Source organism: Anopheles coustani, chromosome 2, assembly GCF_943734705.1.
Source record: "Anopheles coustani chromosome 2, idAnoCousDA_361_x.2, whole genome shotgun sequence".
NCBI classification, from domain to species: Eukaryota; Metazoa; Arthropoda; class Insecta; order Diptera; family Culicidae; genus Anopheles; species Anopheles coustani.
This window is the reverse complement of record NC_071289.1, coordinates 81,319,779-81,339,752: the sequence shown is the minus strand read 5'-3', so window position 1 is coordinate 81,339,752 and position 19,974 is coordinate 81,319,779. Positions and strand designations below refer to the sequence as shown.

General features: G+C 43.2%; 2 protein-coding genes across 3 annotated transcripts in view; both read right to left on the bottom strand.

Annotated features, from left to right (window-relative positions):
* Positions 1-251: 251 nt before the first annotated feature.
* On the bottom strand, positions 252-12,568 carry LOC131265159 (transient receptor potential cation channel protein painless-like). The gene is made up of 7 exons (XM_058267419.1): positions 12,539-12,568; positions 7,642-7,860; positions 3,657-5,577; positions 3,454-3,584; positions 2,805-2,896; positions 2,295-2,734; positions 252-385 (listed from the first exon to the last, which is right to left on the bottom strand). The coding sequence occupies exons 1-7, from the start codon at positions 12,566-12,568 to the stop codon at positions 252-254; spliced, it is 2,967 nt and encodes a 988-aa protein (XP_058123402.1).
* Positions 10,704-19,974, bottom strand: part of LOC131263320 (uncharacterized) — a 64,066-nt gene continuing 54,795 nt past the window's right edge. For both annotated transcript variants that reach the window (XM_058265501.1, XM_058265502.1), the window contains 5 exons: positions 18,589-18,641; positions 15,781-15,850; positions 14,657-15,151; positions 13,829-14,566; positions 10,704-13,746 (listed from right to left, as the gene is read on the bottom strand). In XM_058265501.1, the coding sequence (XP_058121484.1) occupies positions 13,660-13,746; positions 13,829-14,566; positions 14,657-15,151; positions 15,781-15,850; positions 18,589-18,641 (1,443 nt within the window). In that variant the 3' untranslated portion in view covers positions 10,704-13,659. The remainder of the gene's footprint in view (positions 13,747-13,828; positions 14,567-14,656; positions 15,152-15,780; positions 15,851-18,588; positions 18,642-19,974) is intronic.

Sequence of the window (19,974 nt, the reverse complement as noted above, 5' to 3'; positions counted from 1 at the left end):
TCACGATTGTTCGATTTACAACTTTTTAATGGTTTCTTGTCTCTACAATTCTCCCGCTTATATACGCAAACCTTGGGTCGGCGTAATCCTAAATCGGTGTAATCGGTGTAACTACACCGTAGTTTGCGCCGGCTTGTTGACGAATATCAGCAGTGTCAACCCTGCCTTGTTTCCATTCGTGACAGGCCTTTTTCATCAAGGCAAAATTGATTGATCCATTTCACTATTTTTTAGTTACCAACTATCGTATACTATTCCATGTACAGCTCATCGCGGACTTCAATTCTCATTTGTACCTTGGCATTGGTCGATCGTTGTTTTTCGACTGGTGGTTTGATCAGCACCCCAAATGTGCCATGGGATTGTGGTCCATTAATGTGAGGAACTGTTTTGAGGGAGTTAAGCACATTATACGACACCAGTACCACACGACGCACCATGTAAAGTTTGTATCGTTGTCCTACTGGAGAGAGTAGTCACAAAGTAAGATGATTTTTTTAACGATACATTATTACACAATACAAAACGAGTGGCTTTGGTTGTGCTGCCAAGAGTTTCCTATCAGTTTCCTACGAATTTCCCGTCTGTTGTGGGAACCGAGTTTGTCAGTTTGTCTGGGGAGAGTGCGCTATGTGAAGATGAACAGTTAGGGACCAATGGTGAATCTCTGGAATCGAATCTGGTTGCTACCACATCATCTGCCTATTTTATGACTCGAATAGACCGATTTAAGTCTAATCGACGAACAAATCGTTTTATCTGAATTCTTTTGACGTTACAACATACCTCATTTCCAAATCACCGATCCATCATCATCTACACCTTTTGAAAAATAGGCTTTTTAAAAGTAATTTAAACTAGTAAAATGTTCCTGTGAGAAATTCCCCAGTTGATGTTAGCCCTGACGTACCTTCTATTCGTATCAAGTAATTTCTAGACGGATGTTTTGGAATTCTTTGTAAGGATTCATTCTTAGTCTTCGAGCTATTCTTCAATCGTCGACTGTTATAAAAATTAATTTCGTCCTCTGTTGGTAAGGTTTTTAAGTGTCCCTTTATTTTTCTCTTGTGCACCTCTGTGAGTATTGTAGATCGAGTCCATTTGACCGCTAGTTCTAGTTCCCCTAACCACTTTGTGAAGCAAAACATATTGATTTCCTTGGTACAAGTTGCAATAGCCTTTTCGGTAACATTTGGGTCAAAAAAACTTGCCCAAGTGCTTAATTTATAGACTGTCCAGGCTGCTGGACAAACAAACTACTAAACAAACATTAGGTGGTATTGCAAAAGCATTTGTTTAATTTTAACCATGGTTTAAAATAAGCGATCGCCCATTTTTATAGACCAAAGAACTGGAAATTAGCCTGGGAGAGTAAAGATCGTTTGTACTGATTACACTGTTTTCAGGGCCAGTTCGTCCGTATGAAGCCTGCCGGTAGTAGGCTTTGAATTGCACGCGAAAGGCTTTTGTTTGGCATCGTTAGGAAGCACTTTGGGCTTGTTAAGTTTAACTCAAAGACAATTAACACACAGGTCGCAGCATACCATGTAACGAGCCGAAAACCGTGGGAAAATTTTTGACAGTTGGTTAAAATTTTGTTTACTTCTCACGAACAGAGAAGAAAGTGGGGTAAAATTGCAAATTTGGTATGTTTCATCAAAAGAACAAAGAGTTGAGGCGGTCGAAATATGTTGTGGAGGAAGGCTCCGTATAAGGCAAACAAACACACTTAATTTTGGGAATCACGGCGAGCAGAAGGATCCATATCCCATGATTTCACACAGAAGAGCAGTTTCTATCCGCAAAACCATGGATACTGTGATCTAGAATTACCAACTACCTATTTCGTGAAGATATTGGCGGAGATCTCCCACAAGTATGCTGGAAATTTTTGTAAACACTTTTTTAACCAACTGTCACAACAATAGCGGAGCAAAAACCAGCTTTAACCCGACGTGTCTGTTGATTGTCTTTGGTTTAACTTTGCCGTTATCGGTAGCAACATTGGCGCGCCGAAAAAAGGTCGCGTTCTCTCTTGTCAAAAGTTCCGGGATTGTTTTACATAAGCTGGTATTGTTCGTACGTACGATTTCACTATATCTTCCTATACCACTACCTCAAAATATAATACCAGCTTATGTTAAACAATCCCCATTTACTATGAGACCGACTTCTATCGGAAGATCTATCTGTCTACAGACTTGTCGAATAGGAATCTTAAGGCTTTGCTTTGAGCAAAAGTTTTTATGAATTTTGTTTGATTTGTGCGATGTCTTCTTGTATGGTTTTAATACCATCTTGCATCGCAAGGATGGCCCGTTTCAACTCGTCCTGATGCAGTTTTATGTCCGTTTGCAAGCCATCGCTCCCTTTATCGACCGCACTCTCATGTTGATGGTTTACGATTTCAATAGCACGTTCAACTATCTGCTTGTCCATTTGTTTGAGGCGTAGTCTTTTTGCGTACCCCTTAGAGCTTTCTCTACGCTGAAGCGCTGTCCTCATTACGCCCTGTTCAACGTCCTTCCTCATCAGTGGAAATTCTTCAGGAGTGCCGGTAGATCCTTCACACGTTTGTGCTTCAACTTCAATCGCTGGCTCCGAGTAACCGATCACGTTTGATTGGTAGGGTTTGATTGATATTGTGTTGGAGCCAACCACATGTCGAAATAGTCGCAAGCCATCAACGGGTACAATCCAACTCATCCAATCGATCAGCTTGGTTATTTTGGGCCTGGGTAGTAAAAAAATGGAAAGATGGTGAGATTGAAACATATAACTAGAAAAGACATCACAACGCTTACCTGGTGTTAAGTCGACGCAGCTGTCTTTCATATTTTGCTACAAGGAAGACCTTCTCTTTAATCCCGGTAAGCTCAGAATCGGCCAGAATAGCCTGTGTGGTTTTAAGTGAAATAAGTAAACAAGCTATCTTGATTAGAGTAGTTATTCGAGTTATGCCTGATTTCAAAATTGCAAGAGTTATTTCAGCAGAGAGTATGTGTATGGTATCTAATAAATGAAAGTCAACGTTGTCTGTATATATGTAAATATAATTCTTCTTCTTGGCGTAACGACCTCTTGGTCATGCCTGCCCGTTAAGGGCTTACGAGCCTTGTTTCCCTGTTGTGCGTGGATAGTCCTCTCGTACAGGGGAGGGTCCGGTCTCGGTTGGGATTCGAGCCCACGTCGTCGAGGTGGTGAGCCCCGGCGCTCATGGGTCGATTTTCTAACCGGCGCTACCGCTCGGCGCTTGCGGTCCCCTAATTAGGGCGTTATAAAATGTAATGAACATATTTCTAAATGTTTGTGATGTGACCAAAAATTATGATAGATATTTTGATAGATATTATATATTTCGAGGACATTTACTGAACAACTATGAACTATCTTTAACATATATAGTTTAAAATTTCCTCAACGAAGGCACGTTTTCCTAATTTTTCTACTTACTACGGTATCGCCAACCGCCACACCGTTCATCACATTGTAAAGAACGCAGAACGCAACGAACAGGAAAACCAAAAAGAGAACAGTACGCCAGACCGACTCGTACAGGTGCATGTTGGCCGCTTCAAACTCGCCTGTAACAGGTATGGATGAATAAGATTGCATATAACAAGTATTACGTATTCAACACCACTCCAGAAACATACCTGTAAACATCACTGATATCTTGGACAACGTTTGCAAAATATCGTGGAAGGTATTGAACGAGTTATCGTCACTGGTGGAATTTTCATCTTTTGCCGAATCAGCGATTGTCGTCTCAGAGCTTACGTTGGTCCCGAAGGTATCGTTTTCCCATGATTTCGTCTGTCCGGATTTGTTGGCGTGAGGTGATTGATACAGAATGTGGAACATAACACCAAACGGTAGTAAAATGACGCAGTACGGGATGAGAAGCCGAAGGAAGTTGGCACCGACTCTTTTCAGCATAATGATGTGCGTCGAGATGTGGAGCAACGGTATCGTACCGATCAGCAGTACAAACTCCACCGTCAGAAGACCGCAAGCTAAGATCGACAGTACTTGACGCCAACCGTGTTCCACAGTTGGCCTTAGCAAGACGATGACACAGATGATGATCAAAAATATCTCCAGCCAGTTCACTATGGACTTGAAGTACGACTTCCAGGTTAGCATGAGCTGAAACAACTCGCGCAGGACAATGTAGCCCAAACCTCCCCAGGAGATAAGTTCGGGAATCCAGATCCAAGCCGAGCTATCCGTGTGGAAGTCAAGCACCAAATAGGTCATGAACGATAGGAAAAAGCTGGCGCATAGAACGATGTTTGTATAGAAGCACCGGCACAGTAGATGCCACTTCAGCAGCAGCATGCTGGCGATCACCGGATGTCGCAGAAGTTCCCTGGAGGGGCCAAGCGAACGGGCCAACTGCACCACCGGAGCCAGCTCGCTTATTTGCTCGCCCTCGGGTGGTATAAAATTGCGGAAATCGATCGTCAACGCGTACTCTTTGTAGTCGTTGGTGGAATATAGTTGGTTGCCTTTAATGCACCAGTCCAGATGCCGCTCGAGTAGGGCCGAGTTGATCTGAGAGATCGGTTGCTTCCCGATTACGTCCATAGAGCCCAGGTATGCGCCTTTCTTGAGCAGTAGTTCCTGTGCTTCGTCAATCCTAAGCATGGCCGCGTGATGCAATGCTGTGCAATCTAGCGGATCTCTTTTGTCGATCTCACATCTTCCATCCTCCAGCAGTAGGTTGATGCATGAAACAAAGTCGTCCCTGCTGTCCTTTGGCCGTTCTGCCATTTGCTTCACCAAAGTCACGAGGAGCGGGTTGTTATTGATCCAAGTCTTGTTCGAGCGAGGTATGATTTGCAGGAACCACTTCACTGCTTCAACGTAGCCGTAGGCGCAACACATCTGCAGAAGATCGGACATCCACGGTCCCGGATCATTCAATTCTTCGTTGGCCAACAGGTCCACCATCAGTACCTGCATTGCCAGTAGTTTCCTGTTCTGCAGGGCCTTGGTGATCATTTCTTGACGTTTGGCTTGAGTTAGTTTAGCTCTTGGTTTCGGGCAGAACTTCCTGTACTCGGATATAAACTTTTCCTGATTGGGGAGCCGAATATAAGATTCCAGCAATTTAACTGCCGTCTCGCCAACCGTTCGCACTTTCTTCATCAGGTCGGGAAAATGTTTTTCAATCGCGCTGCGAAGCTGCTTGTTACGGGCATCCAGGCAGAGTTCATGATTTTCGATGCAGTATTCTAGGATACTTTTACGCCAATCATCGCCACCGGTCAGAAGTTTTACGAGCGGGTGAACGTTATTCTCGTTGGGTTCGTTGATCTCCGCATCATGTTGCAGCAACAGTTTAATGTTTTCTGTAATAACTCCACGCACCTCCGCACGTTTTTTTTCCTCTGGTATTTTCTCGAACAGCTTTTCTTCTGTTATTTGCTCGAACAGCAGAAAGAGCGCAGTTCGATCCTCGAACTTTTTGTCTACCAGTACGTCTTCGCATTGCAGCAACTCGTTCAGATTATCACGATCGCACGACAGAGCGGCCAGATGTATCGGGCATAGCTTGGTATTTGGGTTTACCTGGAAGAAAGATATGTTCTTTACATACATGTAGTAAAAAGAGGGGTTTAAGATAGCATAGCATAAGTTTTAATGAAATCTTTCTTATGTTAAGATATAATAACAACAAAGGTGCAGATTAGCGTGAGGCCTTGCCTTCTTAAACTAGCATACATGTTGTTTAATTTTTTATAGATAGCTTTATCAAAAACTAACTACAGATGTTATGTCTATAACAAAAACAGAGAGTAATGAAGAATTTAAGAAATTATCAAGGAGCTTATGTATTACTTCGATTGCATACATTTAGGGGCAACCTACAGATATTCAAAACCGTTGAGCTTTGTGAAAAAGTTTACCATGTCTATTTTATTGTCTTACTGCGATTACCCACTGACGTTTTCCAGCCCTCAGTAATTAAAACTAACCTTTTTTAAAATAATTAAAACCAAATGATCGAAATAACGGGATGGTGAATTGAGAGTATGCACAATTTTTAACGAAACCTTCGATTTGAGCATGAATATACAAAACGCTTAGCGTCTTATCAATTTCGACTGTGTTGGTATATTTTCAACTGCACCTACCATGCAAACGTTCATCTTCTATTTGAGATGGCATCGGTCAGTGACCGATTAAAATTGTGGTGTTGGTTTCGACGCATAAATTCATCAGAACCACATCAACTGGTCAATTTATTTAGGGGGTTAGTGCAGCTATAACCGTCAGCCCGAAAGGTCGACTGTTCAGGAAATCGAATGAACAGAAAAGTGATCGCCAAATGTTATCCCTTCTATCTGACTCTGAGGAAGCGTGATTTGGGATTAAAATGAACCCTACAATGTGCAAGTGAGTAGTTGGTGATTTGGAACGACGAGTGTTATCAATGAAAAAGTGGGTCGTGTAAGTTCTTCTAATTAGAAGTAGAGCTGTGCTGTAAGGTTTATGCATCGCTACCAGAAATCATTATTTGGAATTGGTGATCCAAAAACTCCAAACACAAAGTGTCTTCACAAGTGTTAAATAATTACTTAGCGTTTGTCGACACCTCTTCGAACTGTTCAGCATTTTTTTTCCACGTAAAATAGTTTCGATGGGGTATTTTAAAGTAGACACAACCTTGACATAACGTTTGTGGATAATTTAATTTGTTTACACTGTTACGGTTATCGTGAAACCAACAGCAGAAACGAAAGATAAGTTATCAATAACTATCGACGGCTTAATTTTTCTTTTTGTTATATAATTAAAACAAGGAAACAGTGACACATTAATCATTTCTCGTTACGCCTTGCGGTTTTGAGCAATTGGAAAACATAAGTTAAATAAGGTTATTGGAATTCATATTCGTTAGTGGAATGTTGAACGTCTCTCGGATGACGGAAATACGATGAATGTCCAGTTACCCTACTACCAATTTTGAATGAACTCAGGCCTATCCCCGTGGATCGGAGCGAGACGCAGCGACTGACTTATGCTCCGTCGCATTCGCGCTGCAGGGCCGACAATTTTCGACCCGCCCGCGAGCGTAACTTATATGAAGAGTGAGCAAAACTTGTATGAAGCCTGAGCACGCGTGGATACAAACAAGTGCGAAGCCCTCAAAGAGCGCAATTCGCTCCATACAATTACACGCTCTCCACCGTACGGCAGTGCAGAGAGTGTACGCGAAGACCCCGCGAGAGCCTTAAATGGCCTGCTCTTGGTTGAGGCCTACGCTAGCGATCGCTAACGATGCATGCAAACGCATGTAGCTAGATATATATTGTACATTTAGCGCGCCATTCTCAAGCAAGAGCGCCGGTCTAGTGGATAGCGTACACAGACCGGAGTTGGAGAGGTTGGGTTCGAATCCCGCTGTGTGCTCGAGGCATGAGAGTGTTGTAGAAGGCAGAAGAGAGAAGGGGGCCCATCAGGGCTCTCCTCTTTTTGTTTTTGCCGGCTTTGCTCCGAATGAATTATCCCGGTTTAACTGGACGATCGTTGAGAGAACCGTTGACAAAACCGGGACCCATTTTGTATGGAGAAATGTTCATTTTGTGTTGGATGGGTATCTCTGAACGGCAGGATTTGTACGATACGTACCGCGTTCACTTCGATGTCATCAAGTGGTGAATCACTTTTCACCTTGGGTAGACGCTCAATACACGCTTTGATGTACTCGCTTTTTCCGGGTGTCTTGCAAGCCTGCTCGAATAACGAGAGTCCAGTTTTTCGATCACGTTCGTATGGATTTCCATCGTCATCAAGTGCCCGGATAAAGTTTTGCAGATTATTTGCATCGTAGCTGGCGATCAACCGCTTCTAGAATAGTTTACAAACACGTGAACGTTTTTTGCGCACGAAATCAAATTTACGAACGGTAATAAACACATGGAAACGAAAAGTTTCACCTTCAGTTCACTATCACTTTTTTTATCCATTTGGTCTACACGAACGTTCGTTACACGAATGCAAAAGAAACGCGTTACACTAAAAATTGTAATCTGGAATAGTCTCCAATAACACTTTATGACAATTCCGCAAGAGTAAGTCAGTGCGAGGAATTTCGCCTTAAAGATGCTAACGGACGACTAAGCAAGGAAGCTCTTAAGTGGTTGGCTTATATAAACAGTAGCGAACAGTTGAGTTGGAACTTTGCACAATTACAGCTAAGATAGAGCGTAAGTATAGGATTCGCATGCTCATCACGATAAGCGTAATACTGTTCCTCAGTAGATGTTTGTGGACTTGCCCCACTTTTGGATCGATTTCGGATGTTTGCAGAGACAGGTCTTGTATTATACCAACGCAGTGTCTTGTACTAACAGTAATTATGGTATAAAAATGTTGTCACCCGCTTAGTTGCGGGGGTCGAGTGACCAAGAAGCAATAGCTATGCGTAATGTCCGTAACGCTACATAACTTCATCCTTACATTCAACATTTTCTGACGTGAAAGCCTGCTTAAGTCTTTCTATGATGATGTTAGTGTTCATTTCCTTCTTTTCATTAGTGTGAGTTTTTCTTCTCTTTTGTGAAACTTTGAAGGAGGCCTCATGAGGAGGGCTTAAAGACGGCCTAACACTAGCTGTGCGGACGAATACTTGCAAGATAAGAACGAACGGTGTTTCTGGTTTTGTTGTAATCTGTGGTTTCTACTGGTTTTACATTACTCATAATTGACTTAAGGTAAGTTACAATCTCTCGGGTTGCGATGTCGACTTTCGTAGAACTATCGAAATATTCTCGGGGTAAACGCAAGTTGGTACCGTATGTTAGTTCCGCGACTGTCGCGAACTCATCCTTTAACTTTGAACGTATCCCAAACAGTGCCAATGCTGCCGTCCATTCGGTTCGATCGTGTTCGATCGATCCATTTACCTGTGGATGGGGAGGAAAAGTTTAAAAATGAGCTATTCCCAGCGTTGTCGATATGTTTTTGAAAATTTTCGGTGGTAATTTTACCTGGGATTCAAAATTTCGCCACCCAGTACGTCAATGCGTTCACTTCCGGCCACCTGGTGAATTGATCAATGATCCCAATAGCAAAAATCGGATACTGTTCGGGTCTCTCACTCTAAATCTGCACTTTCTCTCTTGCTTCCACTCCCACAAGCTGCGACTGTATGGGTGAGCCATGCATGAATCAATTCGGCCACACCCTAAACATACCGAAACACCGCAAAAATCGGATGATGACAAATGCTCATGTGTGTGTATAATGCTACGCGCTTCGACCGCGACACCCAAAAATCTTGATTTTGGCGATTGTTTTGGAGCTAAATCGGATATCCATTCTTCTATGTGTAATATCCAATTTAATATCCAAAACCCGCGTGTTCAAGTGACTGGGTGGGATGGTCAAGCAGTAGGTGTATCCATGAGATGGGGCTAGAGGTCCGACGAGGTCCATGTGTACGTGGTGAAACCTATGTGATAGCACCTTGATTTTTTCTATCGCTGCGAAATTATACCGAGTTACTACACTCTTTTGGCATTGAATACATGAAGCAACGATTTCCTTGCAGGCTTTTCCGACGGATGGCCATATATATCGCTGTGACCCAACATGGATTGTGCCTTGTATGCACCGGGTGCGCGTTGCTATGCAGTTTTTCAATTACTTGTTTCCGCCCATGAATTTCCGTGCTTTCTTGGCAATTTTCGGTCTATTTTTTAACTAAACAAATGGAAAATGGAACGCATCCAGCGGGGAAGTCCATTAAAATCTCTTTGCCTAGAATGCAAACACCAAAATGGCTGATTGTTGGATAGTTTTATCAAATTAGTTTGATGATCAAGCGACTAACAGGATCGGATGCCTTATCCTACTAACTAAACTATAGCATTTCTTCAAATTCTTGTAACAATCAATAAAAATGTGGGCAAATGTGGTAGAGCCACAAAAATGCACCCTACTTTGAAACAGTTGAAGCAAATGCAAAAGTAGGACAACAAACGTCACTTTATTTAACCTCACAGCAGTTATCGTTATCGCAGTTCCGGTTGCACCGAAGATGACGCTATCATTCCGTGTGCGCAGACCATATATTATGATCTCAATCAGCTGCCAATGAACGTTAGCGTATTGATTTATTGACTTATTGACGGTACTCGATGCGGTAAACGGTGAGTAAATCACACAAAAAGACATCCTCAGTATATCTTTTGAAAGAAGCACTGAAGGTAGCATTGTGTATAACGTGATTGGACGCCAAGCCAAACAATAAATGGAGAAAGAACAAAGAAAGGGTAGAAAAGAGGATTGAACATTTTATACTGTTTATACCAGACTTGTTTGCTTTATGAAATTTATAATATAACGCCATTTAGAAGATATAGCAATTAAGAATATAGCGCACAGATTTATTTAGAATACAGCGAAAAGACTTTAATGGATCATCGTTTAATCATAGTAACGTGTTCTCGAGTAGGAAGCGTTACGCTGATGTAACACCAATTTCATCGATTAATGCTGCACGGGTCCTCGAATCGATGAAATTTCATGGTCTCATGAAATATTACTAGATTATTACGATGTAATATACAAGAGAAATTTTTCACAACAACAAAAGCCACGTGTCATCACGATCGAATAGAGAAATAAAAATCCAACGTCCGTTGATTTGATTAGTTCGAAAAGATTGTAATATTAAATGCTATCATTATTTTTTTTTCACAAACCCTACAATGTCTCCTGCCAGTGAAAGACCTTTCTAGCTCAACTATGGTTTATTTGCATTTTTGGCCGACACACTCTGCACTCTGCGCCTAGCCATCCTTCGTAGCCGGCGCGCTCGATTCCAACCGACGATCTCTTTTTACCCTACGTCTAGTTGAGGCAATGTTACGTTGTTCGATATATAAATAGTGCCTCCGTTCTTCAGAGCTTGAACCTATTACAAAAGTAAATAGTGTATAATGCATTACGTCGTCTCAGTACGGTTTGTAACGTTTAGTATTGTATGTATGCACAACAAAATAATGTTAGATGTAAATTCAACCCGCCACGCAAGGAAAGCTCTACCACTTCCACTTTATTCGCCGTCAGTTTCGATGCCCTCCCTTGCAGTCCAATATGCACCATGAATGATGTGTGAGTGAATGATTGTTGATATCATGAGTGAAGTGTACGACGATCGGTCGGACGAGTAGTAAATTGGTACAACGAACTTTCTTACACCCCCACACTACCTCCCTCGTGCCACTGTAAGTGGTCCATTCTAACGGTATCCCCGGGGTATCCCCTACTACAATCCCGTACGCAACGACACCTAGTGATTAGTTAGTACCTAAATGCGACACGGCAAAATGACAAGGGCCCACGCATGAGCCAGGAGATAGGATGTTGGTGACTACTAAGAACAAGTGGTATTACAAATACTTGCTAACGGAAACGTGTGTGTTTGCTTGAATAACCGGTAGATAGAAGATTTTGATTGGGTTCATTGGCTTGACTACTGCTACTCTCACTTTAAACATTCCTACAGTTCCATAACATTTCACTTATCCCACCATTCCTATAACTTGCGGACCATTTTTTCCCTCGGTTTTATTTCGTTTCACTGACCAAAAACACATACACACTCTCTTGATCCAATACTCTATTCCGAATACAACAACTGTACCGTGTAACTTTAAGGTTGTTTTTCAAATCTACTTGCCTTCAAATATCTTATCTTCCTCATCAAATGGTTGAGTGAGTACGCCAAAGGAACTTTATTTTCTATTGCCGAGATCAATTGCATGTTGTTCAAATCAACTGTTTCGAGCGATGAAATATTTCACTGTTAAGGGGGTTATCGAGTTAGATGGTTCGTATTTGTATTTAAAAGGAAAGAAAAAAAAGTTAATTATTATAGCGGGTAAATAGTTGTTTCATAATTTCTTTGTATGTATTTTTTCCATGAAAATCAAAGGAATTTAATAGGAATTTTAGTATGAGACGAAGCACACATTTTCGAAAAAAACGATGCCTCTGAAATATTTCAAAAGATTATGCTAGACAAAATGTTTGCCTGCTAAGTTAAAAAAATTAAAGAAACCCGACATACTTGCTATTCACCTGTGTATCGACCACTATGCGAATAGAAAAATTGTTGTCTTTCAACAACAATCGCTAGTGGGATACAACTGGAAAGAATAACCCTTAATAAGCAGCTGATTTGATAAAGCGAAGAAAAAAATAAAATCAGTGAATGTCACCAATCGAAAATACCGTTACGGAGCAAGCGAAAAGAAATGGAATAAGGACATAACCTATCATCATACTGCTCGAAGTCCTTTCGGCAACCGTATTGTCCTTTCTTGTGGTTGAAAGTTCTACACTTCCCTTAACCATAGATTTATGGAACGCACAAACCATTAACATTTACAAAGTCTGGGGCATTACTTTAATAATTTGTTTGGATCTACAAAACCACGTGTATATGTAGGCGTAAGAAAGGTGTTGGATGAGCGTTCGCTTAATTCTTTTCCCTGGTATCCTTGACGCGCATTACCTTCCGGGTCACAACCAAGTGCTCTGCCATGTTGTAGGTGCTAAAGCTCCCCTGAGGCTACCTTCCGTTAGGTTCGCGTGATCCACAAATCATTTCCTCTAATTCATTTTCGACGCTTACAACCGTTCCATTCTACTAAACTCCTGTGATCCTGTGAGAAATGGGTGAATAAATTTCTTATTGTCCATCAGTTCCAACCACTTTGCGACCGTTTGCATCCTGCTTCTAATGTTGCACTGTACATCCAATGTTGCTTGTGTGAGGCGAGAAACAGTGTACGATGTTTCTTCTGGCAGTAAACGGGGCCATTGTTTGAATCGATCCGAAACACTGGAACTTGCACGTGCATCGTGTGTTCGTGTATATATGTGTGTCTTTGTGTGTTTGTGTGTGGGCTAGTGTAGGTTTTTGCTTTAACATTCGTCTACCTTTTCAGTACAATTTAACCGTTCCCTCCCGTGAAACGTGGAGCACACACTATTAGTTCGTCTCTTTCTTCCTCTAGTTTTAAACGTACTATCACAAAAGTTGGTATCTTACTAGCTAGTGTTTAATAGGTTGTCCCGTTTGCTTGCTTATTTGCTTGTTTTGTTTACTATTTATGGTGGCGCAACAGTATAGCGAAGTCTGCATTTCTATTTCGTAATACACCACACCACGCTTAATTCGTTTCATTTGTTTTTCACCCAAATACAATGCGCCCACGAGTTAACCTCTATTTTTAGCATGTAAGGTGTCGGTATATATGCCTGTTGTGTATATACCTATACACAACCTCTAGATTTGTAGAACGTTCGTAGTTCGTAAGAAATATTTTGCAATCCTTTTACGCTACACGAGGACAAAATATTACGAGCTAGGGTATGTATATATCAGTGTAAACATACGCTTAAATACGCGTCTTTGCTATTGCAGTAACCTGATTAGTTCTTGTCGACAATTTCATTTTGTTAGTTCTTTTTTGTTTAGTTTTGTAAGTCTTGGACCTACAAGAAGGGTCTTCCGGACTCTGCCTCGGGAGGCTGTCGGATCCAAAATCGGATCAGGTTCCGGACTAATATATCAGACGCCTGTTTCTATCCCACGAAATACAGTTACTCAACGCCATCGGGTACGGTTGGCTAGCTGGCGTACGTCCTGCGTATCGGTACTGGCGGTGGAGACTTGAGCCGATCTTTCGCTCCGATTGGAACGGGGATGTGAGTTTCCTAAAACGAAGAAATAAAATAAAGTTGAAGTGAGTGGGTGGAAAATGTAACTTAAGGCGGGAGAAAAAAATTGGACACTTACGTGAGCACCATTGCCACGCTGTACTCTCCTCCAGCCCGTACTTCTCCGCCAGGTCGCCGAAGCTGGCGATTGTGCGATCGAAGGAAGCTTCGTTGCGTGACCCTTTCCGTTCAGTTGGCTGTGGCAGGTGATCAGCACGTCCTGCAGCAGGTCGGCCGTGTGCGACATCGGCAACGGGGTCATCCGTCCACCGTGGGACCTTCGAATACCTTCGCTGTCGTCGTTAGCAACAACGCCCGCCGGTTTCCCCACAAGCGGACGTCGGATTGGCGACTGCGGAAGCGATTGAGCACCACGTTTTACGGGCGATGATGGGTGACACCGGATGACTACCTCCTCGGAACTATCTACCTCGTCGATGGTTGTGTTGACCGCAAGCGGAGGAAGCTGCAGTTTCTCCGTCAGGGCGTCACTCGATTCACTCGACGAACAGCTGTGAACCTGCGCCCAATTGCCGTCGCTCGGCGTCGGACTCTGAGACCGTCGGCCGTTGTTGTCGTCGTCCTCGTCGCTGCTGTCGGCCACCTTGCCTTCGGTTCCAGCCTCTAGCGTGCTGGTGCTGGTATCCTTCGAGTCACCGGCCGTGCCCGAATCGATGCACGCAGCGTCACCATAAGGACCGCCCGCGGCCGACGGTGACTGCAAACTGCGCGTACTCCCGGACGTGAAGCTGACTAGTCGGTAAAAGTCCCGGGTGAAGTTCGTACACGCTACCTCCTCATCTTCGGAGTACACAATCTATGAAGTCGAAGGAGAAAGTCAATAAAAATAAAGTTAACGTGGGTTAGTGATTTCTCTTCTTCCGGTGCGGAACACGTGGAACTCTACCTGATCATGCAACAGCGCGGTAATGTCTTCCGTTTGCGTTTCCGCCGTCGTCAGAAAGCTCGAGTTCCAGATCCACTCGTGGTTCTCCTCGTCCAGTGCCGTCGCCAGCTCTTCCTGTGACATGCTCCAGTCCTCCATGTCAGCCGTGCAGGGTTCTGCCGACATCAGCCACTGTTCCGGCTCTTCCGGTAGCTCCTCGAGATGACCTTCCGCCGGGGGTTGCGGCTGCCCCGAGCTCATCGTGCAGTACCCTTCGTCGCGGCTCTTCGCCGGGCTGGCGTGCGTCACGAGGGCTGCATTCTGCGCCTCCAGGTCCCGCACACGGCCCTTCAGTATCGCCACCTCGTCCCGCAGGCTATCCTCCGCCACCAGTGCGTCGACGACCTTGCGCATGATGTCGTCCAGGCACGTCTCGTACTGGCGCACTCTTTGGTGTAGCGATTTGTTTTCATTCTGCAACGTCAGCAGACTGTTTTCCTGTTTCTGAAAGCGTACCTGAATGAGTTGAAGTGGATAGAAATCGAGTGATTGATTATTCATATGATCTCATTGTTGAAGCAGTGCTTATTTATTCGTCTGTCAAACGATGAATGGAGACAAGAACAAATATGAAGATGATTTTTAACGGTGTTTTTAACGAGCGTAACAACTGCTTATCTAAGCTGTAACAGAATTTTTCAACATTGTCTGAAATATAATTTAACGCCCAGATGTGTTTTGCTTGAACGTAAAAAAGGGTAAGAGTTTAACACTAGAATACATTGCTTCGAAATTTGTTTCCTTCATGCAGATTTGGGTTTTATGAAAAGCCTCTTTGGTTTTTAAATACTCAGCCGTTTTCGAGATTTATTTATATCCGAAAGAACGGCATGACCGCTCTCGAGAATGAAATGGCCGTTATTTGGTTCCTTTTGATATTTCATCTCATTTTTTTTAATCGAACCGACTTTTTTTAATCAACATTGCATTTTTTAACAGAGAAAGACATTTGTTGAACTTTAATTTTGATTTGCCTAAAGTTATACAACGACGATTATTCTGGTGCTTGGGGTGCTGACAGCTTTCATGTGTGGCATCCAAATCAAACCAAAATTCAACAAAACCTTCGACTTTGGTTCACTTACCTGCAATGTTTTATGCTCTCGGCAGACTTGCATCGATTTTCGGTCCTTTGTTTTCATCGCCTTGGTCATGCTGGGGGAAAAGAAGGAATCGTAAAACGAGAGTAGAAAACATTATTCTAGCTTCAATCGGTTTCAAACGTAGTCGTTCCGACATCTCTTCCCGATCCTTTTGACAAAGCCAAATGGGCCGTAACGCGAGTGGAGTGTAACTGCCGGACCGAAGGGGAGGGGAGGGGGAGTAGTACATACTCTTACTGCCAACCATTAACCCGACCATTTTTGGTCAGGCTGCACAGGATTAGCGTGTAATAGACCCTTCGTCACTGCTGGGAAAAATGGGGATCCAGATCCAGCATCCGGTAGGAGGAACCCATTTCCACCAAGCGTTTCCATGGGGATGAACTGGATGATGATATGAGAGGGGAGGCGGACGATCGGTCACCATGGAGATAAGGCCAGGCCTCCTTTGTCCATGGGGTGCTTTATGGGGAATTAAAAGTATCCGTTCCCGAGCGCTGTAGATGCAAACAACCCTAATTTCATTGCCCCCAGGGATGTCAAAACAAACACGAGCCGAACTAATTCCCGTTCCGTTCCGGGATGAAGGGTGCAAAAGTTTCCAAATCCCCGGTGTTGGAAATTTCTTAATCGATAAAAAATGCATGCCTAACTTCTAAAACCTCGGGTAACAATGGGTTTCCAATGGCCATTGAGACTTTAAGGCGTAGGGAATTATTTTAAACTAGCTACCTTTAAGCATCCATTTTAGATCATTTTCAGTCCCTCTATTGCAGCATCGGGGACCCAACGGCAGGTGCGTACGAAGCAGGGAACGTATTTACTAAAAAGATTACGCTCCCAAGAAAGAAACAGACCGTTCAAATATCCTTGTTTCGTTGCGAACGGATCAACCACCTTACGGATGATTTTATGTAAACAAAGAACCATCGAAAGGGTTCGCCCCAAAGAACGCAAATGACGTTGATGAGGGGATGCTGTAGGAAACTGGGGGGGGGGGGGGGAGAAATCCTAAGTTTGCTTTCCCTAATCGCTTCCATGCTACCCGTACGAAGAAAGTCTCCCTGTTCGAGGGGATCCTTCAACCGTCGAACTCGTCCTTAAAGACGCAAATTTTCCTACCGTTCTGCTCTGGTCCCAAGGCGCATAAATCTCCACTTCCCACTCCCCACTCCTCGGGCAGGCAGTCCCCTCTTTGCTTAAACGGAAAAGCCACAACACCCAACGCAAGCCTATAGAGGAGGGGGATTTTTGATGGCTTCGACTTTTCCTTCCCATCGTTCGATCGTGACCAACCAGGGAACTTGCTCCCAGGATGGAGCTGACTTTTAGCAGAGAAAGTCTCAACATTCGGCGCATTTCCTCACGAGCTAAACACTTCTTTCCTGTACCTGGTTGGCGACGGCACAGAGTCGGTGTGAATCGGTTGACAAAATAAAACCGCTCCTTCCGGCTCCTAGCAACAGGGGAAGCGCCAAATTAAACCGAGCCCGGGGTTTTGGCGTCTTCCGCACCAGCTGTGATTCTCCTATTTAGACAACTTATTATGAACGCATCGCTGGAACAAAGAGCCAAAAACCGGGAAGGTAAATATTTGCACGTTTTTTCGGCTTGTTGCAGCCAGCCAACGAGGGAGGAACCCTCTAACCCGTGGCCTACACCTTCCGTGGCTCTACAGCTTGTCTGCATCTGCGCCTCACCGGTAACCTTTTTTCTGTATATGTGTGTGTTTATGCGTTTGTCCTACGTGCTTACAAACATAAGGGTGTGATTATTTGGAAACGGCGGGTAAAACGCCGTGGCAGAACTCCGACGCTTCCAAAAACGTGGAAAACCTCGTTTTTTACCATGCTTGGCTGTTTTCTTTTTCCAAACGTCCACAAACCGAGGGGGTTTTCAAAGTAAATAAACCAACAGTTGCTACAGACATCCTGTTATCAAACGGGAAACGATACGTTTCAAAGGAATTGTTAACTGCGCGAACGAAAAACGTTGCAAATACAAACAAGTTGAGGTTATTCAATTACATTGAAAGAAAAAACAAATGTTGGGGGGGCTCTATCATATCTTTCCTTCCTTTTATATTTTATATTTACCAAGAGACATAAATTGTAGAACAGTAGTATTGCATGGTGACAGCCCACATTTTTTTAAGTCTTCTTTGATCAATATTTCATGGAACATTTTCCTTACAATTTACTTTTTACTTAGTTTGGACGAACACGATTTGCAAATTACCTTGGCCTTCCCATTAGATCTTTTGCTCTTTCCTAGAGATAAATAATAAAGAGCTCCAGAAAATACAAATTGAAATTAGTTTATTTGGAGCTCCTGTCATTTTGAGTCAAAGAAAGAATGGTGTTCCGTCTGTCTCTTAAAATAATCTTGATTCTTTGCTTCCATTTTAGATTCAAGCTTCTTTTGATCTGTAACGAACAGACAAATAAACGCAAAAAAGTGACCGAAATTCGAATAGAAAGACCTCCTTTCTAGTCACTAGATGCAAAGCCAATCAAAAAATCATCTACATTCGGGAAAGATTCATCAATATTTTGGGTTTAGAATCTCTAAAGGATCATAATTTTATTTGAAAGAATCTTGGGTGAAAGACGCATTTGAATGAAGATTCATAGTGCACAACTCTAATTTCTTTACATAAAGAAAGGCTGAGTATTCGAACATCCGAATAAAACTACATGGTAACATAAGAACATAGTATAACACTTCGTAAAATTAAATCAAAATAATATTTGATGGTTTAAGTTGTCCCAGTTGTACCCGAATACTTACACTTCTAAATGCTCCTTTATCTCCTTCTCCAATGTTGGTGAGTTGCATTGGCTCTGAAAGAAACGTAGAACAAAATAGAAACTGAGACGGGTTTCATGATAAACGGCTATCGGAAAAAAGAAAGTATGAGAAAACGCCAACCAATGTTCGAAGAAAGTATGATGGAAACAAACGGAATCCAATGGTCAAAGAAAGTATGATGAAAGCGTAATATTCAATGGTCAACGAAAGTATTGACGCTACCCATCGGGCAACTTTTAATTTAACTCAACCATTTCCGCCGCAAAATCACCATATAACACACGAAGAGGAAATGAGCAGTTCCCATGCCAACACTCTTTTCGGCTCCAAGGATGAAAGGCTCCCCCCTTCAGAAAGGAAAACTTTTGCATTCAATTAAAAACCCCAAACCGAAAAGCGTCACACGGTATCGGTTGCAGCCTCGCAGACCGGAAAAAAGAAAGCCACGACTAAAAACAAAAAAAAAAACACAACACTCATACACACAAAGAACCTGAAGGAACCGGCGTCAGCCGCATCATCTCATCGTCCTGTCACCGACGCAGGAGCAGGAAATACAATCGCAATCCGTACCCTAACCGCGTCGTTCGGAAAGGGAAAAGGCCGCCCCAAAACGAACGACCACCACCAACACCAAAAAACGGAGGATGAGATGGGAAATGGGGAGAATTTAAATTCACTTCAGGAAGGAAAACTTCATCACAAAGACACAAGAGCCATTCGGAAGTCATCTTTGCGCAGGCCACCAACCGCCGGCATCGCCCTCAGCAGCATCATCATCATCATCGGCATCATTATCGTCATCAGCATCATCTTTCCTGCCAGCAAACCGAACACACAACTCCGGATAGAGTTTCCTTTGCTTATTCATTGCCACCACCGCGCGTCCCTCAGTTTTTCCGTGTGGGGCGGGCGTTTATGTCACGTTGACGTTGGGTGATAGTTATGGGAACTCGCACTGGCATTTCCGCTGAATTGTCCGTTAAATTAGAACCAAGGCAATATGGGGCCGATGAGGGGGGGAGCTTGAGAAACAGTCTGTCTGCTCTGCCCGTGTTGTGATTTGGATCTCTTTCACTTTTCCCTCGATTCGGCTGCTCTCTTTACTCTCGTTCTCGTTCTCGTTCTCCCCCGTACAAGTGTCGTACAATGTTTGCCCGGGACTGAAGGGTTTGGGCCTTTTTTCGCCCGTTCTTTTGAAGTTTAATGTGTTTTCTTAAAGCACAGCCAACTTGACCGTTTAAGAGCAGCGCGGGCCCCACAAAAAGAACAAAATGGTTTATGGGCCATTTTCCCACCCGTTTATTAGTGGGCACCGGCACCGAGAAGAAACAAAAACAAAACGTGATGGCACGAAAGGGGTGG

Bases quoted from the DNA above. Each gene is read 5' to 3' on its own strand.
- LOC131265159 (XM_058267419.1), bottom strand. From the start codon at position 12,568: ATGGCAGAGCACTTGGTTGTGACCCGGAAG. The intron at 5,578-7,641 runs GTACGTATCGTA...TCTTTCTTCCAG, and splicing joins ATGACATCGAAGTGAACGCG to GTAAACCCAAATACCAAGCT. The intron at 386-2,294 runs GTATTAAAACCA...CCCTCAAAACAG, and splicing joins CATCCTTGCGATGCAAGATG to TTCCTCACATTAATGGACCA.